The sequence below is a fragment of the Ursus arctos genome, unplaced genomic scaffold (genome assembly GCF_023065955.2).
Source record: "Ursus arctos isolate Adak ecotype North America unplaced genomic scaffold, UrsArc2.0 scaffold_15, whole genome shotgun sequence".
Taxonomy (NCBI): domain Eukaryota; kingdom Metazoa; phylum Chordata; class Mammalia; order Carnivora; family Ursidae; genus Ursus; species Ursus arctos.
The window spans coordinates 28,853,379-28,878,422 of NW_026622819.1; the positions used below are offsets into that span (position 1 = coordinate 28,853,379).

The 25,044-nt window shown below is 50.4% G+C and overlaps 1 protein-coding gene across 1 annotated transcript; it reads right to left on the minus strand.

Annotated features, from left to right (window-relative positions):
* Positions 1-291: 291 nt before the first annotated feature.
* Positions 292-24,759, minus strand: GDNF (glial cell derived neurotrophic factor). Its single transcript, XM_044387043.3, has 3 exons — positions 24,508-24,759; positions 19,774-19,872; positions 292-870 (listed from the first exon to the last, which is right to left on the minus strand). Exons 2-3 carry the CDS (start codon positions 19,844-19,846, stop codon positions 386-388), a joined length of 558 nt encoding a protein of 185 aa, XP_044242978.1. The 5' UTR covers positions 19,847-19,872; positions 24,508-24,759; the 3' UTR covers positions 292-385.
* Between the last annotated feature and the right edge of the window lie 285 nt (positions 24,760-25,044).

Genomic DNA, 25,044 nt, shown 5'->3' on the forward strand with positions numbered 1-25,044 from the left:
CAGGAGATACACTGGTTTGGTTTCAAGTGCATCCACAACTGCGCCCGGGACCAGCCATGGTGGGCTGCGGCAGATGAAAGGAAACCCCCACCAGGGACACCAGCCCTGAGCTTCTGGTGACCTCGGCTGCCAGCCGGGAGAGTTCAGATGGCCCTTTTCTCTCCCGTCCAGTTCTCTGTAGCTGGATCTCCCTCTACCAGGCTCCCCCAACTGCTGCCTTCCTCCTCCTCCTCCTCCTCCTCCTCCTTCCTCCTTCCTCCTTCCTCCTCCTCCTCCGCCTCCTTGGTCCTCATCTTCCATTCGGGGCTGACATTTCCTGGGAACCTTGGTCCCTTTCTTTGCACTGTAGCAGGAATGCAATACGCGGCAGTCTCTGGAGCCGGAGTCAGATACATCCACACCTTTTAGCGGAATGCTTTCTTAGAATATGGTAAACCAGGTTGTCATCTAAAAACGACAGGTCGTCATCGTAGGCGATGGGTCTGCAGCAAGCCTGCCCTACTTTGTCACTCACCAGCCTTCTATTTTTGGATAAGTTTTTTAGTATTTTGTCGTACATTGTCTCGGCCGCGTCGCAGGAGCCGCTGCAGTACCTAAAAATCAGCTCCTCCTTGGTTTCGTAGCCCAAACCCAGGTCGGTGACATTTAGATGCACTGCAGTTAGGACGCACCCCCGATTTCTGCCCCGCTGGCCTCGCCGCCCTTTCCCCTTGGCATTCTCCGGGCTGCCGGCCGCGGCCTGGCGATTCCGCTCTCTCCGGGGTGGCACGGCCACTTGCTTCTCGGGTGACCTTTTCAATCTTCGGATGGTGGCTTGAATAAAATCCATGACGTCATCAAACTGATCAGAATAATCCTCTGGCATGTTTGCTGTTCAACGAGAAAACAGAAAAGGGCACATGAGACGACAAGGACGGTTTGGAGCAGTCTTCCACAGGAAGGTGCCTCCAAAGTCAGCCTAGCGGGGACCCCCAGCAGAACCACCAGCCAGGCGACCCCGGCACTCCCCCCGGGCGCAGAGGCACAAATGCACCCCCAGGAGGCAGAGTATCCAATTAAAAGAGGAGACTAGCATGGCGGGTGACAGACACACTTCTTGCAGAAAACAAATCCTCAGAAGCACCTCTCTCGTTCGAGTGACATCTGCCATTTTTAATAAGTCTATGTCGCGCTTGCTGGGAGCCATTTCTCTTGGCTGATCATCTGAGCGAGAGCAGGGGCTCTCAGATGTGAGTGTGAGGAAGAAGGAGCTGGGTGGAGCTCGGAAATGCAGATTCCTGGCCCTACCCTTCATGGGAGCTACGGGGAGGGGCCAGAGAGTCTCCACATTTAATGATTCTGACATGACTTTGAGAAACCCTGTCTTAGAAGCTGAGAAAAGGATTATCTTGGATGGGGAAGTCTTCCAACATCGCTACTTTCATCTGGAATATCTCGAGGGCGCTTCCCTGGAACCTGTCCCTGACTCCACACTTCTGTGCCACTGAGTGGGGCGAGAAGCATTTTGATAGAACGAATGAAAAGCTCATGACTTCACCTAGATATTAAAAGTTCCTTTTAAAAACTTCCTGAAAAAAGCCTACTTTTCACTAACAAAGAGATGACCACTTCCTTGGAACAGCATGACTTAAAAAAATATGGTCATACTGTAAGAAGACATTTAAACGGGCCAGCAGTAAATGGAAGGAGATGCTGTTTGTGGATAGGCTGCCACACGACTCCCACGGCCTTTGGTTGCCCATAGGACAAGACATGTGCGCTTTAGGGAGGCCACACGGAGGAATAAGGAGGTGATGCTTCTCAGAAGTTTGAGACCTTTGGGTGAACGCAAGAATTCCCAGTCTCTTGGGGTTTTCTGCTCTGTTGCAGCGTTTGCTTTGGCTGACGAAGTAAGAGGCGAGGAACTATTTGAACAAGTTAACGCATTTCTTTAAAGCCATTGAAACCCATTTAAACCCCTCGTTATTGGGTCCTAGAACGTTTATGCTCCCCTCACCCCCTTTTCAGGTAATTTAGCATGTTTAGGGTTATATGTGGCTTAGAAAAGGACACCTCAACATAGCTGTTAGCAAGAGTGAACGTGTTTTGCCAAGACTACGGTAAAGCAGAGAAGGATTACCACTTTCTGCCTGAGTCCTGTCGAACTGTTTTGTCATGGACTGAATCTTAAAACAAATATCAGGTAGCCTGTTGCGTAATACAAAATCCAGCTAAGGCGACTTAACTTTATCAATCGATCGATTCATCAGTTGATAGGTCTAGTGATCGACACTCATCTATCTAGGTCACATAGAATATATATAACACAGGGTACATAGTGATGAAAAGAGTGCAGACTGTGTGGAACCCCCAGAACGCCTCACTGTCCAATATCTAAGATTTGGCATCGGATAGACCCGCTGCCCGGAAGTCAGGAAGCTGCTCCCACCCTGGTCTGAGCCCCATCGTCTCTGTCTGGGTTACCACAGCAGCCTCGAGTTCCCTCATTCCAGCCTTTCCTCCTTCAGTCTATTTTCCACTCAGCAGCCAGAGCGATACTCTTCAAACTGTTAATGCAGGTCACGTCCCTCTCCGCTCCAGACCCTCCAATGACTCCCCATTTCTCTTGGAGTAAAAGCTGAGGTCCACACTGGCCTAAGGCCCTACCTGACCTAGCCACCCCTTCTCCTACAGCCTTTGTCATCTCTGACCTTCTCTTCTACTTCTCTTTTCCCTTACTGCCTCTCCCCCAGCTTTCCTGGCCTCCTTACTGCTTCTCACAGACAGGGTTTCGCAACCTTAGCCCTACTGACATTTGGGGCAGCATCATTCTTTGCTGCGGGAGGCTGTCCTCCCACATTGCAGGATGCTGAGCGGCATCCTGGCCTCTAGCCAGAGATGCCAGTAGCATCCCCCCTCTTCTCTAGACATTGCCAAATGTCCCTGGGGGCAAAATCACCCTGGGTTGAGAACCACAGATCAGACGCAAGCAGGAGCTCAGGGCCGTTGTGCTATCTGTTCCTTCTCTGCATGTCACACTGTTCCTGTCCAGCACCCAGTGGTTCACTCCCACACCACCTTCAAGTCTTTACTCAAATGTCACCACCACCAAGTCCTACCCTGACCTCCCTGTTTAAAATGTAATCTGTCCCCAAGCCCAAATCCAGACCCCCCCCCCGCCTTGCTTCCCTACCCTCCACCATAATAATTATCTTCCAACACACTGTATAACACTTTTTATGTATTGTCTGTCTCTCTGATAGAAAGTCAACTCCAGGAGGCAGGGACCTTTGCTCAGCGTGTTCACCCACGGATCCCAAGTGCTTAAAACAGGATCTGGTCGCTGGAAGCCCTCCATAATTTTTGAATGAAATAGGGCACTTTAAAAGGGGAGAAGGAGTCCTTAGTTTTTCAAGGGGACACTTGGACTTCGGTTGAGAACCACACCGTAAGGAAATACACGGCTCCCGGGTAAACAGCCCACGTCACGTGGAAAGTGGCCATGCCCTGAGGGGCACCGTCATTTTCCACCTGAGAGTGAAAAACCCATCTCGCCAACCTCCTGCGGCAGGCAAGTGTCCTCTCCCAATGTCCGCCTCCCTTGGGGGCCTGGAAGGGGCTCCCCGCTCCCCGGAGGACTGGCGTGGAAGGGAACTCTCAGTTAGTCATTTTCTCGGAGCCACTTTCTAACCGGACATCCTTAAGAAGTTTTCTTCTTAAAACAAAACCCTTTAAATCACTCTGTATAAAGAAATGAACGGCTTATTTTGAGGAATGAGCTCCCTATGCTATTTGTGATTGTTTTCAGTAATAAGCTCTGAAGAGGCAATGAGGGTGCTCAGTTTCCAAAACCCTGCCTGTATAGAAATCTGAACTTCTAAAATTGATATATTAGGGGTGATTAATCAAAATACAAAAAAAGTCTTCATGTTCCCCGAAAAGACCCTTTGTGTTACAAGAGGACTCACATGAGGGGTTCCCCCCCCAGAATTCCTGAATAGATTAGTAACTTAAGAAACTGGGGACATAGAAAGTTAAAATCGATTAAGAATCAACTAAGATTAATCAGAAATGAGGATGAAACATTACTAAAATTTTAACATAAACTCACAGGAAAACATTTGAGTTGTAAAAGTTCAACTTACATGGTCTAGAGACTCGTTAATTTATGCAACAATAAATTACATACTTTTATATTATTGGAGTTACAGTAACGATTTGAATCAGTCTATATAATGTTCTTATTTATTGCCTGTTCCTTTCAAAGTTCCCAAAAAACGTTTTCCCTCCTTTTTATGACATTTTGACTGCATGGCTCTGTCCATTGGTTTTGCTTGCCAGATAAAATACAGAGCGCCTTGTTAAATCTGAATTTCAGATAAATTGCAAGTAAATTTTTAGTATAACAGTCCTAAATGATGTTTGCGACATACTTATACTTTGTTATGAGAACGTTTAGTTTCTTTATTTTAAATTCCAGTTGGCTTTTTTAGGGTGATGAGTGTAGCAGCGTGAATGCACCAACCACTTACGCTTTGGATGAGGTGGTAAAAGGATGATTAATCCCAAATTAAAAGGCTTCCAGGAACCTGGGAAGCAGTCAATAAATGTTCAATGTTAAACCGAAGAATATAGCTAATAAGAACTTTTCCTTTTGGTGGGAAAATCCGCCTCATACCTGATTAGTAATGTGGAAATATTTATTAAAGCCCCAGTTTTTGGCTGCAGGCGATTCTTACTGAGCCCAAGGGTTTGTTTTTTTTTCTTCCCTTTTTCCTTTCTTCTCCTTCTTGAAAAGTAGAGCAAAATAATAAATATTTACTTTGCAAGTTTTACATGATATGAATTTTGGAAACCAGAAAAGGGTAACATTATATTTTCCAAACCACAGAGCAAATAGGCCTGCCTCTTCCAACTAAATTCCTAATTCCAGGCCTTTTGATGCTGAGTTCACTTATAGAGAGGCACCTTAATTTATCAACACAAGGCATTTCGGGGGCACGAGGAGCCATTCGCTTCACTGTGCCTGTTCTTAGAGATTCTGCAGAGGCCTCAAACCCGGGCCCTGGCAAACCCACAGCTGCCCTTATCTTCCAAGAATTCACAGAGCTGAGGGGAAAGAAGGGGGTTAGGGTTGGATTAGTTCCCTAAATTAAAACTTAATGGCATATCACTTTCTTCTTCAGCCTGTAAAAAGGGCTTGGCAGAATGTCAGCTATACGAACAGCCCTCGATAGTACTAACTTTGATAGTAAAATACTTGCAAACCACAAAAGAGGAGCATCATTTTTAAAAAATAGGTCAAACACTTTTTCCCAGACCCACTTGGAAGATATGTCTTGGAAAAACATGTCCATCTAAAAGCTAAAGTTTTTGAAAAATCAAAATGCTCAAATGCATTTAAGTGACCCTTCAGTATGCGACCAAATATTTTGGCATTATTCTCCTTAAAATATTTTAACTTTGATGCGTCCTTTGTATAAACAGTGCTATTTAAACAAATGAAACCTTGTACTGGGGGAATATTTCTGGGAACAAACCGTTCACAGCAGAGACCTTGCCTCCCTTGATTATGGAGAAAGACGGTAAAGTCACCTCAGGAACAAAGGACTGGGATATTGACCATTTTGTAAAGGTAATTGAGTTTTTATAGGAACAAGGGTAAGGACTCAGAGTACTTCTTGTAATAGCCTAAGTAAAAAGTACATAGTCCAAAACATTATCTTAGCTAAGCCCGCATTGCACAGACAAAACAGTCTCCTAAATGTTAGATTTCTCTTAAGAACAGTACGGTTTAACTCTATTTTAATCAAAGGGGTCATTTTATATTCGTGTCAGGTTGTCCCCCTCCTTGCCCCAGCCAGACTAGGGGTCTAAGCTAGCCTTCAGCCTGTCTTCAACCCATGGGCCCAAAAGGGAGGCAGCACAGGAGATGATTCCTCCCCCAGAGTGGGCTCTGAGGATGGAGGGAAGGTCTCTGAGGCTCTCAGAGTTCGAGAAAAATGGGGGCTGGATCCTACCCACAGTAGCCCCTCTTAGAGGAACTGTCTTCCAGGCCAGAGTCAGCCTCAAGAATGCAGGGGCCCCAGAGAAAAGGCCGGAGGCCCGGTCTCCGTACCCCACTGTAAAGCGTCCAGCTGCTATGTACTGGAAGGGCAAGGGTTAAATCCACTGCGGTCCGCGGGCTGAGCTACTGCTCAAGCCAAGGCCTCATGGCTGAAAGGTCCATCTGGAACCAGTGCCCAGATGGCCTTACTCCAGGTAGTGCCCCATTCCAGGGTAGCCTACACTCTTGCGGGGGCGGGCGGTTAGGCCACGGGAGGCTATGCCGCGGGCTGCTGAGGTGCTGGGCAGCCTGTCCTCACAGGCAGAGCCTCCCCAAAGAGGCTGCTCACAGACAGGAGGCGAGGGGAAAACCTCCTGGGGGTGGGAATATTTAATCTCATTTCTTTCTTCGTTTGTTTTAAAGATTTTATTTATTTATTTGCACAGGGTGGGGGGGTGCAAGCAGGTGGAGCAGCAGGCAGAGGAAGAAGCAGGCTCCCTGCTGAGCAGGGAGCCCGATGCGGAACTCGATCCCAGGACCCCGGGATCATGACCTGAGCCGAAGGCAGCCACTTAACCGACTGAGCCACCCAGGCATTCCTTTAATCTGATTTCCTTACCTGCCTGTACCCCGGGTAAAGTACACACTATCTGTAGACCAAGTACACACAGGCAGAACACACGTTCTCGCTCTCCGCACACATATATGTTTCATACATGTGGGCACACACCTGCGCACATGCAGTTTATATGAAAAGCATCAGCCTGACTGATAGAACGTTTCAAGAAAATTCCCAACTAATGTCATTCTTTGGAATACATTATTTTTACTTTTCAATAAGATACAAACATGATTTTTCTTCACTGACACTGAGATGTTATAAGAACTACTTTAAAATTCCTCACGTTACAGAATTTCATCATTCTATGTTTAAAATAACAGCTTCCTTGATGCAACTTAAAAATATTGCCGATATAAAGGGGGGATGGATGCCTCCGTTCCTACAGCATTAACTTGAAGCCACACAACACCCCTGCAAGGCTAACGTAGGGACTGCGTATTACCTTGACTTCACAGATCGGGAAACAGGCTCAGAGAAGATGAAAAGAAAGGCCACATGACTCATAAATGTGGACTCCGTTGGTTTAGTTTTAAAGGTCAAACTTACTCTAGGGCTCCATGCCACCTATTTGTCTTTAAGCACAAAAAACCACAAAGCTTACTACTATGCTGCTTTTCAAGTCTCAAGGCGTGTGTAGTTTACTCTGGAACAAGTTCAAGATACGCTGATTTCACCTGGACCCATTTACCAAATCCAGTGAGAAATATACTTTCTGTTGGAAAATGCAGCATGAACTGAGTTACATGAAGATGATTCTAAAATGAGGCCGCGGCGGGCCACAGCATACAGTAAGTTGTCTCTGAGAAGGGAAAAGCCAAGCCGCGCAGGGGCACGTCCCCTGCCCTGGTTCTTGCATACGGCTCCAAGGCAGATCTGGCAATTTCCCAGTTAAAACCGGAAAACCAGCAGCCAAGGGCGGTGGCGGATGCCGACAGAGAGGCCCCATCCCCGGATGCTCTTCAAACTCCCTCTGGCACCAACTGATGAGGCTCTGGCTGCAGAGCTGGAGAGGACACAGCCTGGAGTCCCAGTCTGGGGTCAGCCCCTGACCCGTCTCGTGACCTTGGGCCAGTCACGTAGTCCTCCTGAGGTCCAGGGGACCTTCCCTGGGGCCGTCCCCAGTGCTAACGGCCTAAGACGCAGACAGCCTCCGTCGTGGTGGGGAAGTGAGTGCTGCCAGACGTTCGTTTTCAGTCGCCTGGGTCAGGGAGAGGCCGCGCTGGCTGATGCCCCGGCAGCCTTCTGCTCAGGGCCCCGCGCGACCCCACGGGAGGTATTTTAGGGTCTAGCCGTTCGCCACCTTTTCAGTTTACCTCTTGGCTCAGTGCGTCGGTTACATTTGAAACAATCACCACGGAGTGTCTCTCAACTCGTCCTCTTCCTCTGCCCCAAGCAGGAGAGGTGAGATGTGTAGAAAGGGCGCGGAGCCTCAAAACCCCCGGTTCTAGGGGGAGTCCTCCTTACACCTCAGTCTCCGTCTATAAAGGAAGGGACTGAGCCGATGGCCTCTGAGAGGGCATATGACACCAACATGCTGTCAGCCTTCCGTCTCCAGCACCCTGAAGTCGAACGCTAAACTGGCCATTTTCTTAAACACCTCTATTATATCCATTTCCGTTTTCGCTGCTTCAAGCATGTTTGGGTCATACCCGGCTTACGAATCCAAGGCTAGAATCACCCACTGCGACTGCTACCAGCTGGATCACGGATCCAGCCCACCTCGCAAGCTGCTGACTCTTGTTCTTATTTGACCTTCAGCGACCTCTGAAATGTGTGGCGTTATTCCACGAGAATGTTCCTGTTCTCTGACAAATTCTACAGAGTTTTGTCATCTGCTACTACTTACGTGTTAATTTTGCCATTTATTTGCATTGATGAAAAATAAAAAGCCTACGGGTCACTAGGCACCAGAACGCTGACACGTGTCTCATTAAGTAACGATCACCCTCGCTTTCCTACTGTAGACAGAGTACTGACCCAGTGGTAGACAGACCGGCCTAGGCATTGGGCACTCTTGGGTTAGCTCCAAGAGGGGTCTACGGCATCTATTTCCCTAAAAGTCATCACCAGGTGAGGCAATTTACGAAGTCCCCGTGACCACTGCCAGGGCTCCCAGAGCATTCTCTTCATGACCAGTGGTTTGTTGACAGTAAGGCATGACACGGGTTTATTTGAAAGGTATTTGCGTGGTGAAAACACCAGTGTTTTGTTGTTTAAAAAAAGCATTTCTGGATCCTCTTAAGGCAGAAGAAAAAGACCAACTAGAATGCAAACCATTTCAGAATATAGAAAAAGAACACTTGGGTATAGTTTTAAAAGCCACTTTGCTCATCAAAATGCCATTTTATTTACCATCTCCACCTACTTTGACCAACATCGCACATGAGTACTAGCTATACTATCTTGAATTTTTCTCCTACAATTTAACTAAGAAAACCTGTCATGAGTGTAATGGAAATTATTCCAGGAAGACAAATAGCCCAAAAACCTCACTGAGGAAGAGACGGGCAGTATTTTCATTTTGCCATCAGATTCTGATTGCCCGGCTCTGATTTCCACCTATGTGGTCCATGCTTTCATTATAGTTATGTTAATAATTTTACAGAAATACCGCATGGCTCCCCTGGAGAGAAAAACATCCATCCTCCTGCTTTTAAGGCACAAACACACCCCATAGGGTGTCCATTTGTTAACTAATCCACGGACACCTGGTGTGAGCTAAAAGCACTCCACAGTCAGCAGTAAACACCCCCCCCCCCCCTATGCTAAGGGGCACACACCATGAGCTCTGCTATTGCCTTTATAAAAACCTTACGGGAAGGGTGAGAAAGTTACCCAATAAAATTAAGCACACAAAAAGCCACTTGGGGAAAGAATCCCTTGCGGTGTTATCAGAGGCAGGTGGGTTTTGAGGGGAAACTCCAAAGGAACCTGGAAGCAAAGAAACCTTTGCTTCTTCCTTCCCACAAAGCCCTGCCCGAGGCCGGAGGCCCCAGAATGCTCCTGGGTTCCACGTTCTCATTCCCTCAGCCCTTCCCAGAGGCCAACTGAGCAGTGGCTAAGAGGAACGCTGACGGTCTGAGGGCCTTGGGCAAGAAGAGCAGAGGCAACGAGAAGATGAAAGGAAAATAAAGGGGGTAAAAGAAAAGTGTCCTCTATCATTTGAGCCAGTTTCCTGTGGTCAGATGTGAGGAGGGACTTGCTACCCCCCCCCCCACTGTGAATGAATTTACTGGCATCTCAAAGACTCTTCATGGAATCAGCTATACAGATCTCTCAAAAATGATGGCATTTACAAAATCCTAACACCTGACTTCTCTTCCCGACTTTCTGACATAGCCAGAAGAGTTATGTGGGAGTGTCTTGGGCTGGCCGGCCGTGAGCTGGGGCTGTGGGCGCAGCGTGGGTGCTGCGTGATGTCATGAGCACGGGGTGCTACACGCAACTGATTAATTATTGGACACTACACCTGAAACTAATGATGTACTCTATGCTGGCTGATTAAATTAAAAACAGGCAAAGAGTGAGTGCTGGACTCAGGGTGCCCTTGGTCCAGAGGCTGCTGAGTTGCTTAACCCTGTGAAGTCCCAGTTTCCCCTTAAAATGGGGATAGTCGCACGTTCACCACAGTCGAAGCAAGTGTTCAGCTCAGTGCCCGAAAGCATGTGGCAGACGGTGCCTAAAGTCCGTACGGTTGTCTGCGATCACCCTTCAGGGACATCTACACAGGGGGGCAGCAGTGTGGAGCTCAAGTCCACTGGCTCTAGACAAAGCAAGAGTCCCCCAGAGGAGATGCAGACGCTGGTCCCTTGTTGTCTAGTGTGTGCTACGGAGAAGAGGGCCTGGTGCCCCTGGCATAGTGGTGTATGGCCTGTGGGCAGGAGCAGGCCCGGCTTGGGAGTTTCTGCTGCCTCTTCTGTGCTCCCTAGAAATGCCCGAAAACTAACCACACAAACATCCACTGAGTCCACAGCCCATGAATGGTGTTTTTGTGTCCACTATGGATGTGGGTCGGTGTCTTCCAACTGAGCCCTGTGTCCCGGCTAAAGGCACGGGAAAACTTTCTACAGTGCCTATGGCAGTTTAAGAGAATTGGTCGCCACACGTGCTGCACCCTGAAATTGGTCAGCCTACACACGCACCTGCGGCCGGTTCTCTTTCCCAGCTCCTGCCTTACGATCAGCGATCAGCCTTCCACCCCAGAAAGAGACGCGTGCTTCTTGCCCATCTCACTCCTTACGGTGAGGCACTGTCCGGGGCCAAAGCCTGCAGGTGCCACATTGGGACAATTCAGGCACGCATGGCTCCTGGGGACAAACGGATACCGGTGGCCCCTGACATGAGGACACATCATCAGGAACTCGGTATTCCGAGGGTGTTTACCTGAATCTCCTAACAGGGAAACAGTCACACGAAAATCCAAATTGAAGGGCAGAACAGCAAAACAGCAGGCAAGACATCCTGAACTTTTTAAAACTGTCCACGTCATGGTAAGAAAAGGCTTGGGAGCTATTCTCAAAGAAAATAAAGAAACATGATCAATGGGGCACCTGGGTGGCTCAATCAGTTAAGCGTCTGCCTTCAGCTCAGGTCATGATCCTGGGGTCCTGGGGTCCTGGGATCAAGCCCGGCACCTCGCATTGGGCTCCCAGCTCAGCGGGGAGCCTGTTTCTCCCTCTCCTCCCTGCTTGTGCTCTCTCTCTCACTATCTCTGTCTCTCTCTATCTCTCAAATAAATAAATAAATAAAATCCTTAAAAAAAAAAAAAAAGAAACGTGATCATCAAATTGCAATTTGCAATTCTTCATTAAGGGGAAAAAACCTATAAAATAAGACATTATTGTCACAGTTGGGAAAATCTGAATATGGATTACCTACTGGATAACAGTACTGTTAAACTTCCTGAGACTGATAACTGAACTGTGGTTATATAGAGGAAGATCCTTGTTCTCAGAAGGTGTATGCCAAAGTATCTGATGTTATGTTTGCAACTAATTCTCAAGTGGTTCAGGGGAAGGAAGCAAAATCTACCAAGAGGTCGGTCTCGGGGAAGGATACATGGGTGTTTACTGAACTATGTACTATGAAGTCTCCTACGAATAAACCACAATATACTGAAGCAGGTGGCTTCATATTTCATTCTGGCCAGACACTCACGGGAAGGCTCCGTGCTCTATCTGCCTGCCTGTCCATCTCCCCAACCATCTATTCATCATGTAATTACGATTGAGAAGTGTGATGTTTATCATGGAGGTATATTTACATGCATCTTTGAGCTGGAAATGAAGTTGTATCTTTTCCGACCAAAAAGTCAATTTATCTGGGCTGATTAGTTTGATAGTTTCCCATGAATAGATAAGCTAAATTTGCAGCTCCAAGATGTCACCAAAAAATATATAGGAAGCACACATACCATTCCCTAAGGGGCTGGAAATTACATCTGGTACGACTATTAAACTGTGATTCAAAAAATTTTAGGTATCGTCTTAGAAATGTGCAATAGTTTTTCAACTTTCTTTCGACAGGTTCACAAACAACTTTGAAGACTTTTAAAACCATCCCTTTCCACCTCCATTACCTTATTAAAGTCATGCAAAAAGTGGGTTTGCCTCTCCTGAGCTAACTGGTAGATTCCCAGCAGTGACCCCAGCTCTGCCTATGCAAACCCACTCCTGTTCCCACCGTGGGGGTCACTCTGGCCCTTGTGCAGTCACTCCGGGTTTCCCATGTCTTGTCCCCTTTCCCGGGGCAGAACGGGACTGCTCTGTGCACAAGTACCTCCCAGAAGGTCTCCCAAATGCTGTAAGCCTATCAGACATACGAGCAGACCTTACTTGCCCCCAAATGTGAGGACGCCTCCTCTCACTGTAATGGGCATCAGTGGTACAAGTGTATGTACAGAAATTCACGTTTCCCTCCTTAAAAGCTTCTGATCTGGGCCTCAAAGTAGCGACTAATAATGTGAGCCTAGGCCCGCTGCCACCCAAACGGAAATGAAAAAAGGCCTTAGGAGCGCCTTGGTGGCTCAGTCAGTTAAGCGTCCAACTCTTGATTTTGGCTCAGGTCATGATCTCAGGGCCTTGAGATGGAGCCCCACATCAAGCTCCGTGCTCAGCAGAGAGCCCGCTTGAGAGTCTCTCTCTCCCTCTCCCGCTGCCCCTCCTGCTCATGCTCTCTCTCTAAAGTAAATAAATAAATCTTTTTTTTTTTTTTTTTTTTTTTTAAGGGCTTGGGGCACCTGGGTGGCTCAGTTGGTTGTGTCTGCCTTTGGCTCATGTCATGACCCCAGGGTCCTGCTCAGCGGGGAGACTTCTTCTCCCTCTCCCTCTGCCCGCTGCTCCCCCTGCTTGTGCTCTCTCTCTTTCTGTCAAATAAATAAAATCTTTTCTTTTTTTTAAACGGGCTTAAAAAATTTAATATTGCCTACTTCTATTAGCTTGCTCTTTTGATTTTCTTGAAAATCTGTGTTTCAGGGTTAGTGAATGTATTTTTAGCAAGCTAGTGTTTGTGTGTTCTTAATCTACTAATATGGGAGCACAGTCTGTGTAAAGCCAAGAAATACTAGCTTTGAGGCCAGAAGTCTGAGGTCTGAACTCTGGTTTCACCACTTACTAGATTCGTGACCTTGAACAATTCTCTAGGTCCCATTTCTTGATCTGTAAAATGGGAATGCAAGTATCTCCCCCTGTCCAGTAGAGCTCAAACTTACTCAGTTTTCAGACAAGATATAAAACTCGTTAAAAACTGAGTCAACTGTGTGGATAGCCAAGAGGTGCTATGACACTACTTTTTAATATTCAGTTTTTATTTGTAGTTACTCACTTCCTTGAGGATTAACATGTTGATTCAACTGTGCCAATGCCTAGAAACTTTTTATTTTTATTTATTTTTTAAAAAGATTTTATTTATTTATTTATTTGACAGAAAGAGACACAGCGAGAGGGAACACCAGCAGGGGGAGTGGGAGAGGGAGAACCTTCCCACTGAGCAGGGAGCCCCATGCGGGGCTCGATCCCAGACCCCTGGGATCACAACCTGAGCCGAAGGCAGAAGCTTAACAACTGAGCCACCCAGGCGCCCCTAGAAACTTTTTAAAAATGAGGGCACAACACCTCAAAATGAAAATATGTCTAATGCTACACAGACTCCACTCCCGAGCAGCCTGAGTAGCTCTGCGGCAAGACGGCTTGGCAGCAGGGTCCCATTCCCAGCCACCTGCCAGCTTGAGAAGCTCCCGTGGCGCTCCACTGCCATCAACAACAGCAAACCCCTTCTTGTCCCGGATTTTACAGCATCTCATCATCTGGGTATCACCTACGGAGATCTCCTAAATTTCACACGACTTCCCGCCACCTGTTCTCAGCACGTGGTGACGGGTCTGGCCTCCTCCGTGGATACACCACCTGCCTCTTCCCCATATCATGGTCATAAATTTGCCCATGCATCTCCCTAGTCTGGAATGTGCCTTTTCTCCTTTCCCTTCCCTTCCTAATACCCATCTTTCAAGTACCAGCTCAAATCCTCGCTCTTCCCTGAATCCTTTCCTGCTATGATCTCCAAATCCCAGTGACCTCATTGCCTGGAATTCTTACCATGACCTCAGCCAATGTAAGCCCCTTGGTAGACATATCTATCTGTCTGACAATCCGCCCACCCAACCATCTGCCTCTCCATAGTTTACGACTAGACCATAAGCTATTTAAGCTCACAGTTTTGTCTTTTTGATGCCACACAGCACCTAGCACATGAAAGATATCTAATACTTGCTTCTTGATTGAGCTCAAGTGATTAATTAAAGAATAAGTGCTTTAATTGAATGAAGGTGTGATGGACCATTAAGTGCTAAACGAACAAAGATGAAAGGGATGTTGGTGGGTGGGGGAGGCCAGATAGCTTTTATTTTTATATCAGTGAAAGTAGAATCTTTTAAGCATAATTCTTAGGCTGTCAGATCAGCCGAAAGTCCTAACACCAGCCAATCCAAATTAAGCCTGAAATAGATTCCTCTAAACAGCAACAGTTTGATATCAGTCTCCAGACTCAGGCCAGAATGAGATGTGGATCTCAGATCTCAAGTGAGGCATCCATGCCTCCTGAAAGGGTCTGACATGAAATTTATTGATTTCAAGAGCCTCATCCCAAAGGGCAGAGCCCCTTTCCAGCTTACAAAGTCACTTTATTATAGTACTGCTCATTCATATGGTCAGTAAAGCAAAAAGAAGCAATAGGTAGATGGCGCTTATTTATTCCAAATTCTATATCCATAACATTAGATTAGAAAGCTTAACACTGAACCAGCTTCTAGAAGCTTCCTTTCCTGGATAACAACGGGCTGAACATTTACTGAAGTTCACCAAAAGGGTTTTGCTGGGTTTCTGAAACATCTTAAATTAAGCATCTTAAATTAAATATCCAGCAGGGATCACTTAAAACAGAAATACTCAATACAGGTGGCCTCCAACCCGCACTCCCCTATCACTTACACATACGGGTCTGCCTGCCTTGGCTCCCTTTTCCCCAGTGGGGGAAGAGGGTCTCCCTAACGTGCCCATGGGAAGCTGGTGGGAAAAATTCCACAGGGACTCCGTGGGCTCAAGAAAATGGGTATGGGAAGGAGCTGTGAAACCTGGGAAGAGCCAGGGGACCTGACTCCAGGAGCAGAATCCCAGGCAAGGCTGACCTGACAAAGTGCTGACCAAATGACAGACTTTGGGGCCCAAATTAGCCTCCCTGTAAGGCTTGCATTTCATTCACTGTCCCTACTATGTTGTGCTGCTTGAAATCCCACCATTTAGAGCAACGTCTTGGCAGAGGCTGAAACGAAAAGGAGAGGTGGGAATAAGGCTTTCATCGGGCCGCTGGAAGAAGGAAGATGGCCCCTAATAACAGCAGTCGGTATTTATCGGGCGCGGGCTTTACAAAGCATTTTCTCATTTAACCCTCAGGGCAACCCTCGGAGACAGTTGTAATAGCATCCCTATTTTCCAGACAAGGAAACTAAGGTTTGAGACAGTAACAGCTGGTTGTGTGTCAGGGCTGGGATCCAAACCCTAGTCTGATCAGACTGTGTGAACTGGAACTCTTGCTGGTTGGGACTCCCTAATTTCTTGCTCTGGGCCCTCTTTCTGCAACCTATGGGACCTGGCACCCCAGGAAGAGGCTCTAGCCTAATAATACTGTGAATTATATTTCAGTTATACGATGGTTTACACCTAGATTTGTGTGGGCCAGCCTGGGAGCTGGATAGCTTGATTTATAAGATTGTTTCCATAGGAAATTTCGTGACTTGTTACCAAACTGTGTGAATATAGTCCCATCGTATTGCAATAAGTTGTGTATTACCTGTAATTATAATTGAACAATACTCATTCTTTCTTCTAGCTGGCCTCCGGTCACACAACAAGTCCGCCTTCCTAGCCCAAGGCTACTGATGTTTAGTTTCGGTTTACAGTGCTACCGAATTGTACCACACTGTACATCTACGAGATAGTACGTTCCGTGCAGGCAGAGACTTCTGCCCCTTACGTGTACCAAGGATTTGCCAGCACCTAGGACAGTGCCTGGCCCACGCAGGCACACAGAAACTGTTTGCTGAATGAATACACGCTTTTAGATGCAAATTTTAAAACCACATGCACTTTACGCTTTTGCTTGTGAAACACATTTAGAGCTGTCATCCACAGCCGGGATCTGACATATGACTGCGATTAACTAACCTTTATTAAATTCAGACAGCCTTGTGCAACAGGGTTTTAGTTGCTAGTTGAAGACTTTCCTCCCACATAGAGTGTTTTCCCCTAGGTAGCAAAACCGAACGCTTCGCTCTGTGCTGCAGTGGTTCGTGAAAACTCTGGTCCCGGTTTCACCGACCTGCCTCCTGCCACAATGGAGCTCTTTCACTCTGCACAAGCTGCTTTACCATGAGGAGCGGAAGGGATTAACTGTCACCTCTACAATGCTGTGACATGTGCTAATGTCACCTTCTAGATTCCTCCCACCTGCTCTAATCACCCTTTGGAGAAGATACCTACCAAAAGCAAAATAAAAGAACAAAGATAGCTAAAGGGAAAAGGATGCCCTTGAATGCCCCAAAGGGAAAACCACAAGTCCTGGAGTTTAGATAAGTTCACGGTTGCCGCAGGAGGCAGCCACAGCCCATTCACATTACAGCCAACCTGTCGGCAAGCAAGCGAGCCGGTTATGCTTTCTATTTGGGTAGTTCATCCTGTGAAAATGCTAGGAACAGAATTCTGGCCCTTTCGTTTACATTGGAAGCAGCAGGACACATGCAACCTGAAGGGTGAGGGGGGTGCAGGCTAGCCCCCTTCGAACGGCACAGAGTGGTTAAGGTCACACGAAAGCGCCTTTGCTCACTCACTAAGTCCAAGCATTTGAAAAGCAGAGGAACTATTTTCAAATGCAACTCGTGACTTAATGATTTTTTCCATAAGCTCTAAGCAGTCGCACGGTGTACAGTGCAAGATAGAAATGTCAGCACCGTGATAGCATGTTCACCCTGGTTGAGTGCTCAAAGTCTGCACACTGTCATGAATCTGCCTACCCTGCACTAACAGCTTGCTACCAAATTGAACATACCTGGAAAGAAGTCAACTTGGCTTAGAATGCAGCTCAGTTTCTCTTTGGGAACGTTTCTGTTTCAAGTGTCCTCTAGGATCTATTGGGTCTTCCCGTAGATAAAACAGAATTGGGTGTGTTCTGCTAGTTCAAATGTAAATAGAGCAGTAGGAATCTCGTTCATTGATGACTTAGCATCACTTCCGGAAAAGGGAGGTAATCTCTTTTCTCCACCTGTCCTTTGCACACCCCACCCTGCCCTAATCAGTAGGATTAATGCTACTTTGCTTGCTTTGTCACTGGTTGTATCTTACATGCCGCACAGATTTTCTTAGGGAATTATCGAATCATAATGATTCAACCCTGACTGCACTTTCGAGTTACCTGAGGACGTCTAAATCTCCAAAGGCCCGAGCCACACCCGAAACCAATTAAATCGGAATTTCTCAGGGGGAGGCCCAGCAGCAGTATTCCGTTAAAGATTCCTGGGTGATTCCAGTGAGCAGGGGTCTGTCCTTCTGAGTCTTTCCCCAGAGGACAAGTGAGGGCAAGAACACGAAGGCCAGAGGACAACATCTCATAGCCACTGGTGTTTTGGAGTGGAAAGCCTTCCCCTTACTGAACGGTTGGAAACTGTTCCCTGAGTTCTAAAGTAAGTAAAGTCAGAATAAGTTGAAAGTGGAGCCAGAACTGGGAGCGCCTGGGTGGCTCAGTTGGTTAAGCGTCTGCCTCTGGCTCAGGTCATGATCCCAGGGTCCTGGGATTAAGCCCCAGGTCAGGCTCCTCACTAAGTGGGGAGTCTGCTTCTCCCTCTCTCTCTGCCCCTCCCCCTCCCCCACTCATGCTCTCTCTCTCTCATAAATTAATAAAATCTTTTTTAAAAAAAGTAAGTGGAGCCAGAACCAAGAGCCAGCATTAAATAAGCCTAGGTAGACAGGATACTAATATGCTAATTAAATTTCCATGAATTAATCAGCGTCCTAATCAGGCACAGTCATATTTCTCCTGAACATCCTGATTAGAGAAGTATTGTCTAACACTGTGTTCCTGTTCCTCTGGCCTAGGCTGTTTGAGTGAATGAAAAGCCACTTACTCAGCTCTCATGGGTACTATTCTGAAGACAATGACGCTAAGGGACATTTTAAATTTAAGTTTCTATTGGAGAAACGTTTATATACACTAAGGTGGAAATTCATGGCAGAAACCAAAGCCTTTAAAAATAAGTTTATATAACTAATTGACAGAAACTCTTGGAACAGTTACTTTAATTTCAAGGCATCAACCATGTTCTTTTTGTAACCTTAAGTCACTCTTGAAGTCTTAATTTGCCTTAAAAAATGCACTTTTTCCTCTTTCTTGGGACTTCTGGAAGAAGATGCTTTTATTGTAATTAAGCATAAAACAAGCCCATCACATTTCCTGCACTGTTTTTAGCTCAAGGCCACTAGGTTTTAGGGACTGTCAGCCTATAGCTGACTTTAGGGGCTGCTTCTGTTGTGCACATGACTTCAGTTTGTTTTAAGTGCAAAACAGTTGGAGGGATAGTAGAAGAGGGGAGTAGCTAGGGTGACATCCTGGCTACATACAGCTCACTACTGCTTTATCTTGGGTTTGTGTCAAATTTTCTAGTGCTACCTCTGTTACCTACATTCTTCCCCACTAACCTCTAACTTGCAACTTAGGCACATACCCTGCTTTGTGCAACAGATAAACTTCTGAAGAGCCTAGGGCAAATGATATCAAATCATAGTTGACATGCCCTAATACAGTGCTATCTAAAAACATTTTTGCGAGGTAAATCACAGATTTTTATTTGTTTATTTATATGGTCTTTTCTTAAAAGTTAGTATTGTCGCGTGTGAAGTGAACTACAGCTTTTCCCCCTAGTCCTAGCTAGCACTATTTACCCTTAAGTCTTTCTAGAACCGGAACTTTTCTGAACAGATTTGACACTGCCCAGATGCTTGCTCTGGAAATCGAGGCCCTTCTGTGTTTTCTCTGACTCTGGCTTGGTTTTGGAAAACCTCAGCCTCTTCCCTTGCAAGGGCAGTTCAGGATGGAAATGCAACTGTTTTTAGAATTCAGCACAGCCAGGCACACCCAAACGGATAAAGGGCTTCGGAAGAAAGAAGAAACGGGAGTGCGTGTACGTGATAGCGAAGCGGAGAAAGGGGACAACTGTGTGTTTTCCTACGGTGCTGGTAGCGGTGGGGAAAATGTCTGTTCATCGGAATGCTAAACGGACAGCAAAAAGTTTGATACCCTCCGTGCTAGGCAAACCAGCACGTGTCATATACGGACCGGCGTCAGGGCCTTTGGGCAGCAGCCGGCAGCCACACTCCGGGAGGGGGGCTTCCGCGCGGGCGTGGGAGGCCGTCCCGCCGTCCCGGCTGGCTTGGGGTGCGTGCGGGCGGCGGGTGGGGGTAGTGGGGGTCCGCCGGCGGCCCCCCGTGGGGGAGGGAACGGTTCTTACAGTCACGGCTCAGCGCGAAGGGCGCGCGGCGGCGGCCGAGGGAGCGGTCTTCGGCGGGCGCCTCGGGAGGCCTCTTACCGGCGGGCAGCGGGAAGGCGGACGCGGTGTGGAGCAGCACCAGGCAGACAGCCACGACATCCCATAACTTCATCTTAGAGTCCCGTCCGGCGGCGGCACCTGCACGGGCGGGCGAGAGGACCGGCGAAGGCGCGTTAGGCCGGGACGCCCAGGGCGCGGCATCCCCGCGGGTCCCGGTGCCCCCCTCCAAACGCGTCACCGCCCTCCTCCGGGACAGCTGCAGCCCAGCGGTTCCCTGGGCGTCCGGCGCCCTCCTTCCAAGTCCCCAGCTCACTCCCCGGTCCCGGCAGCGTCCCAGGCGCGGCGAACTCTCAGCCGCCAACCTACAACTGCCTTCCCTTCTGCTATCGGATCCCAGGGGTCAGATTTTCCAGCGGGGCCGCTGCCCCGGCAGGTACCAACATGACGACGCCACGGTACCTGGCCCACACGACGAAACCAGTACTGGCGCGCCCACCTCCCCATTCCCCGGGAGACGAGGAGGCAGCCGTCACCCTGCATCCTCCGCCCGGGTCAGAGACCTCCCCATCTTCAGGCAGCTCCCCGAGGTCCCGGGAACCAGCCTTCGATCCAAGCACGCGGTCAGCTTTTCATTTTACAAATAAAACCAAGGCCCCTTTAGCCGGGGTCCCGATCTTGCTGTCAGCTGGCTGGGGCAGGCTTGGTGGCACCCCTCACCCCGCCCGCGCGCTCCATTCCTCCCACTTATTTATAGAAGTATTCTGTCGCTGAACGAGAAGTTAGTAGGGACTTGGGGACTTTTGGCCTGTGTGGCGATACCTGCGTTCCGTTACTTCTCAAAGCATCAGCTCCGTTTAAAATATTACTTCCACCTCTTAAGGTTATGAACATTAAATGTATGAAAGACCTAGGGGAGCATAAAGTAAGCGCTCGATAACTGCTTTAGCGTTGCCGTTAGGTCGGGTTTGCGTTTGTCCTGAAAATTTTAATCCTTCATGGTATACCCGAACACCCTCTATTTTACTTTTGTAGTTTTGCGAGACTCTGACCCCCAATCCCTTCCCCCTCGGAGGTGTCTCGAGCTCCCTGTGCCCGGTATCCAGGAGGATTGTACCCCGCCGCCGACGTGCGGGCAGGGGAAGGCCCAGGCCACGAAAGGGTGCGGAGTTGGGGCTCAGTTCTCTCAGCGAGGGGGTTCCATTTAGCTTCTCAGTCCTCAAAACCCCTAGAAAGGCGGACGACACCAGCGCAGTCGGGGGCGGGCGAGAAAAGGCACTGTCAACTCAGGGCCAAGCCCCACCCCATTAGGGGGTAGGAGGAGGCCCAGGCACTTCGGGGTGTGGTGTTACCCGGTGTCTTCCCAATGCCGGTGTTCCAGTTTCCTAGGGAATTCTCGAGGGGAAACCAGGGATTCATGCAGTTGATGATCCTGCCGCCTCCAGATACGATTCTAAGGGAAATCTCCTTGAACTTTTCCCGTGAGAGACAGTCAGGCGGTGTGCAGGTCAACGCACAAACTTCTCGGCATCTTTCCGTGAGCTCCCAGGCTTACCCGCCTCCCGTCCAGCAGCCCTACCCCCATCTCCACCCAGAACTCCCGCCCAGATTCCCTCGCAGGCCACCCGGGGAAGCGTTTAATTCGGCCGCCACCTCCCACAGCAGCGGAGACGAATGCATTTTCCATCCCTCGGGCGTCTGTTCGCTACGCAGCTGTGGGCCTCGGGGTGTTTGTAGGGACTGGGAACTCCGGGCAACCTGCCGCTCCCGGCACCTCCCGCCGCGCGGGCTGGTTTACAGACCCGGCAAAAAGCAAAGGCTCTGGGTTCTGGCGCCGGGGCCCAGGCAACGCTGCACCCAGGCCGTGCAGAAGGAGCGCACAGGAGAGCACTGGGCGGCCGCGAGGCCTCCCGCCCCCTAGCCCCGGTGCCAGCTCCAGGGTGCGTGCGAAATGGCTGGCGGCCCTGAGGAGCAGGGAGCCGCGGGGTTAATGCGCCATTCCAAATCGCGGTGCCCGCCAGCAGGAAGCGACGGAGGCACCAGATTTCCCTTCCGCGTTAAGAGGGTTTTTCCTTTTTTTCCTGCTTGGCCGACGGAGAGCTTTTTAAATTGGATGTGGAGATCCTCAATTAGAAGTGTGGAGAAGCTGGCAAAAGAGGAAACAGCGGAAAAGTCGCCGCTTCGCCAGAGGAGGCTCCCGGCTCCCGTTCCCGCCCGCGGCCGGGTGCAGCGCAGGCCCGGAAAGCGCTCTCCCGCCTCCCCCGCGGCAGGGAGGGCGCATTCTTCCCTGCGCGCACCGCCGGGGCAGGCCCCGCTCGCGGCGGCTCTTTAGTTCCCGGTGTTTACTAGGCGGCGGAGGAGGAGGGGATCGGGGGGCTGAGCATACACAGTGGTCTACTAGGAAGCTTTTCTCCGGGCCCATGTGGGTCCCCCACACCCCGCCGCTTCCCGGTTTGTCTCTTTATCTCTTTCTCCAAAGCACCGCAGCGGGAAGTGTTTGTGCCGCAACCCGCCGCCTTTGCTACGCGCGCCAACTGCTTAACGCGCTGCCTCGTGCGGTAACCGCGCTCTCATCCCGAAGTCGGCTCCGCAGGTGCCCCCGCACTCACTCTTGTACCCCACAGCCTGCTCCCCCTCTGCGCCCGGGACCAGCGCGCCCCGCAGGACAAAGGGGGCGCGTCGCGGGCGCCCGCACCCGGTGGTCCCCAGGCCCGCGGCGGAAAGGGCGCCCCGGAGGGCCCCAGCGCCCGCAGAAGCCGCCGCTCGCGGTGGGGCGCTTCTGGGTTCCCAGCACCAGGGGGCACCAGAAACCGTCCGAGTCCCATAGCGCCCACGCGAATGAGAAGCTGCGTCGTCATTTAAAGTATCAAATCCGTGAACATGCACCCCCGGTCCCCCCACAGTCCTCCCCAAATCCAAATTACCCCCAAACTTTCGGATGTGCTCACCAGCATGCCTGCTTTTCAGGTTCCTACCCTCCATCCTCTCTCCCCAGTTTCGCCCTTCCCACCTCACCTGATCTGGTTTCTCGGTAACCTGCTTTTAGACTTCTCCCCCTCCCCCAATTCTCCGCGTCACCATGACAGCTTCCCGCGGGGTGAGCGCCCCCGCCGCCAGTGCCCCCGCACCTTCCTATGTCTGGCAGGCTGGGAGGTTTGTTTGGGCTTTGCCTTCAAGATCCAGGTCTCAGGTAGAGAAAAGGGAGGCGGGGTGGTGGGGGGCGTGCTGTAACTCGGGGGTTTTCTTTTGGGATAGGGACAGAAGTTGCTGAAAGATGTATTGCTTTTCTTAAGTGCGCCTCGTGTCCTCGCCTGACGGAGGACTTATTTCCCCCTAATTGCTGGGCCCAAGACCAGGGGAAAGAAAAAGAATGGACGTTTTCTGCATGCAGTTCTGGGGAGAGGTCTCTCTGGTAAGGGTCCCGAGACCAGGTCCCAGGTCCGGGGGCACCCGAACCCCTTGCGAGAGTGGGCTGGGGACCTTGGGGGCTCCCTGGACACCTGACACTTGTTGAAAAGGCGACACTGTCCCCCCACCCCGCCAAAGCGAATGTGTGGCTACACAGGGTGAGAGTTGGTCCCGGCCAGGCGGAAGCCCAGCGGCTTCCACTTCGAGGGCTTTGCCCGAGGAAGTGCGTGTATGAAGTTGGAAGCTGCATTTCTTCCTCGGAATACTTAAATGTATATGCAAAATACTGTGGAAGAGTCGAGTACGCTCTAGCACACCGGCGGCAGGGGCCGGAAGAGCTGTGCTTGTCCCCGCCAATGAGCAAAAATGTTGGGAGCACGGGGTTGGGCAGCCCCCCTCCCCTCGGGGCGCACACGTCGGCTCTGCGGGCGGGTTTGCCACAGCCAAAACTAGGGAGGCGCCAGGAGGCTGGGGGTTCCGGTGAAAGTCCATTCCCCTCCCCAATGAGGGTTCGTTTTCACCGGGTGGGGCTGGTAAACCAAACCACGGCGCAGTCAGCCCAGAGGTGGTGCAGGGTAGTGGTGAAGGGTGTTACTGGGGAGGTGGCACAGTTACAGGAGAAAGGTCATTAAAATAATCACTTCGATGGCCTAGCGGAGATATCGAGGAGTTTCAAGAACCTGCTCGAGGCGGAGAACCAAGTCCCGGACTGTCCAGGCAGTCCCTCCCCTAACCTCGACGGGCATGGTTAGTTGGGGTTGCGGGCATTAAGAAAGTGCAAGCAACAGGGTTCCGAAAAGGGCGAGGAATGTAGCTTTGCAAGACGGCGCCCGGAGGAGGTGAGCCCACTATTTTTAGGTTCTCAGCACCTTTGCAGCAGTCCCTCCCAGGGTGTGCGCCTTCCCTAGGAACAGACCAAAACAAGCTCAATAGTAAGTCACACGCGCGGCAATGGTATCTCTGCAGCTGCACTTCCAGAGAGGGCACTTTCTCGTCGCGGTGGGTTCGAAGATGACCCAAACCCTCCCCGTCCCGGGACTTGACAGAAGAGCGCCCCGCCGAGCCGGGGAGGGAAACTGACCCTCTCAGAAATTCCGGGGTCCACAGGCATCGGGACACCAGGGATCTTTGCCCACGTGGAAAGGCAACCGGCGTCTCTGCAAGGCCAGCCCCTCTCGCGTCTAACTTCTCTCTCTCCTCTACCCTCCCGGTGCCTCGGTTCCATCCAGTCTTTCCTCTTTCCAATCTCACCGCCTGCTCTGGGGTCCAGCCGCGCCCCCTCTGTCTCGCGCGCCCTGCAGGCCGCCGCGGCCGCCGGCGACTCAGGCGCCATCCGCCCCTTCCACCCAGGCCCGCTCTCCCACTTACCTCGGATCCGGTCTCCGCAGACCCCCAGTTGGACATTAACTCCAGGAGCCCCGAGTCCCAGCCAGGAGCCCCATCCGGGCCGAGGGCAGGAGCGCAGAGCCCCGCCCAACAGGTCAGGGGCACGAATTCGCAATCCTGGGGCAGCGAGGGTGCGCAGGAGGCGGTGGCCAAGACTCCCGCCGCCGCCGCCTCGAGAAGGGCGAAGGATGCAGACAGCTCCCCCGCCGATGCCCTGCACCCCCAGAAACCGAGGTCCGAGCAGCCGCCGCTGCCTTGGGTGGGTGGGGGGGTGACACGGCTGCGCGCGCCGCGCTCTTGGCCGGGGCTGCGCGGGCCCGGGGCGCGGCGGGCTGCTCAGCTGCGGCGGCCGCGCTCTGCGCCTTCTCGGGGCGCAGCGCCTGGGAGCACGAGATGGGCCGGGCTGATGCTGCCGCCGGAGCTGAGGTCTGGCCTGGAAATCCGATCGAGACACCACGTCAACCGGCGCGGGGAGTCCCGTGAAGACATGAGGGCGCCAGGAGCGCAGGCTGGTCCTTG

Excerpts from the sequence above, each read along its gene's own strand:
- GDNF (XM_044387043.3), bottom strand. The coding sequence starts at position 19,846 with ATGAAGTTATGGGATGTCGTGGCTGTCTGCCTGGTGCTGCTCCACACC. Across the intron at positions 871-19,773 it reads CGCCTTCCCGCTGCCCGCCG|CAAACATGCCAGAGGATTAT; the intron begins GTAAGAGGCCTC and ends CTCGTTGAACAG.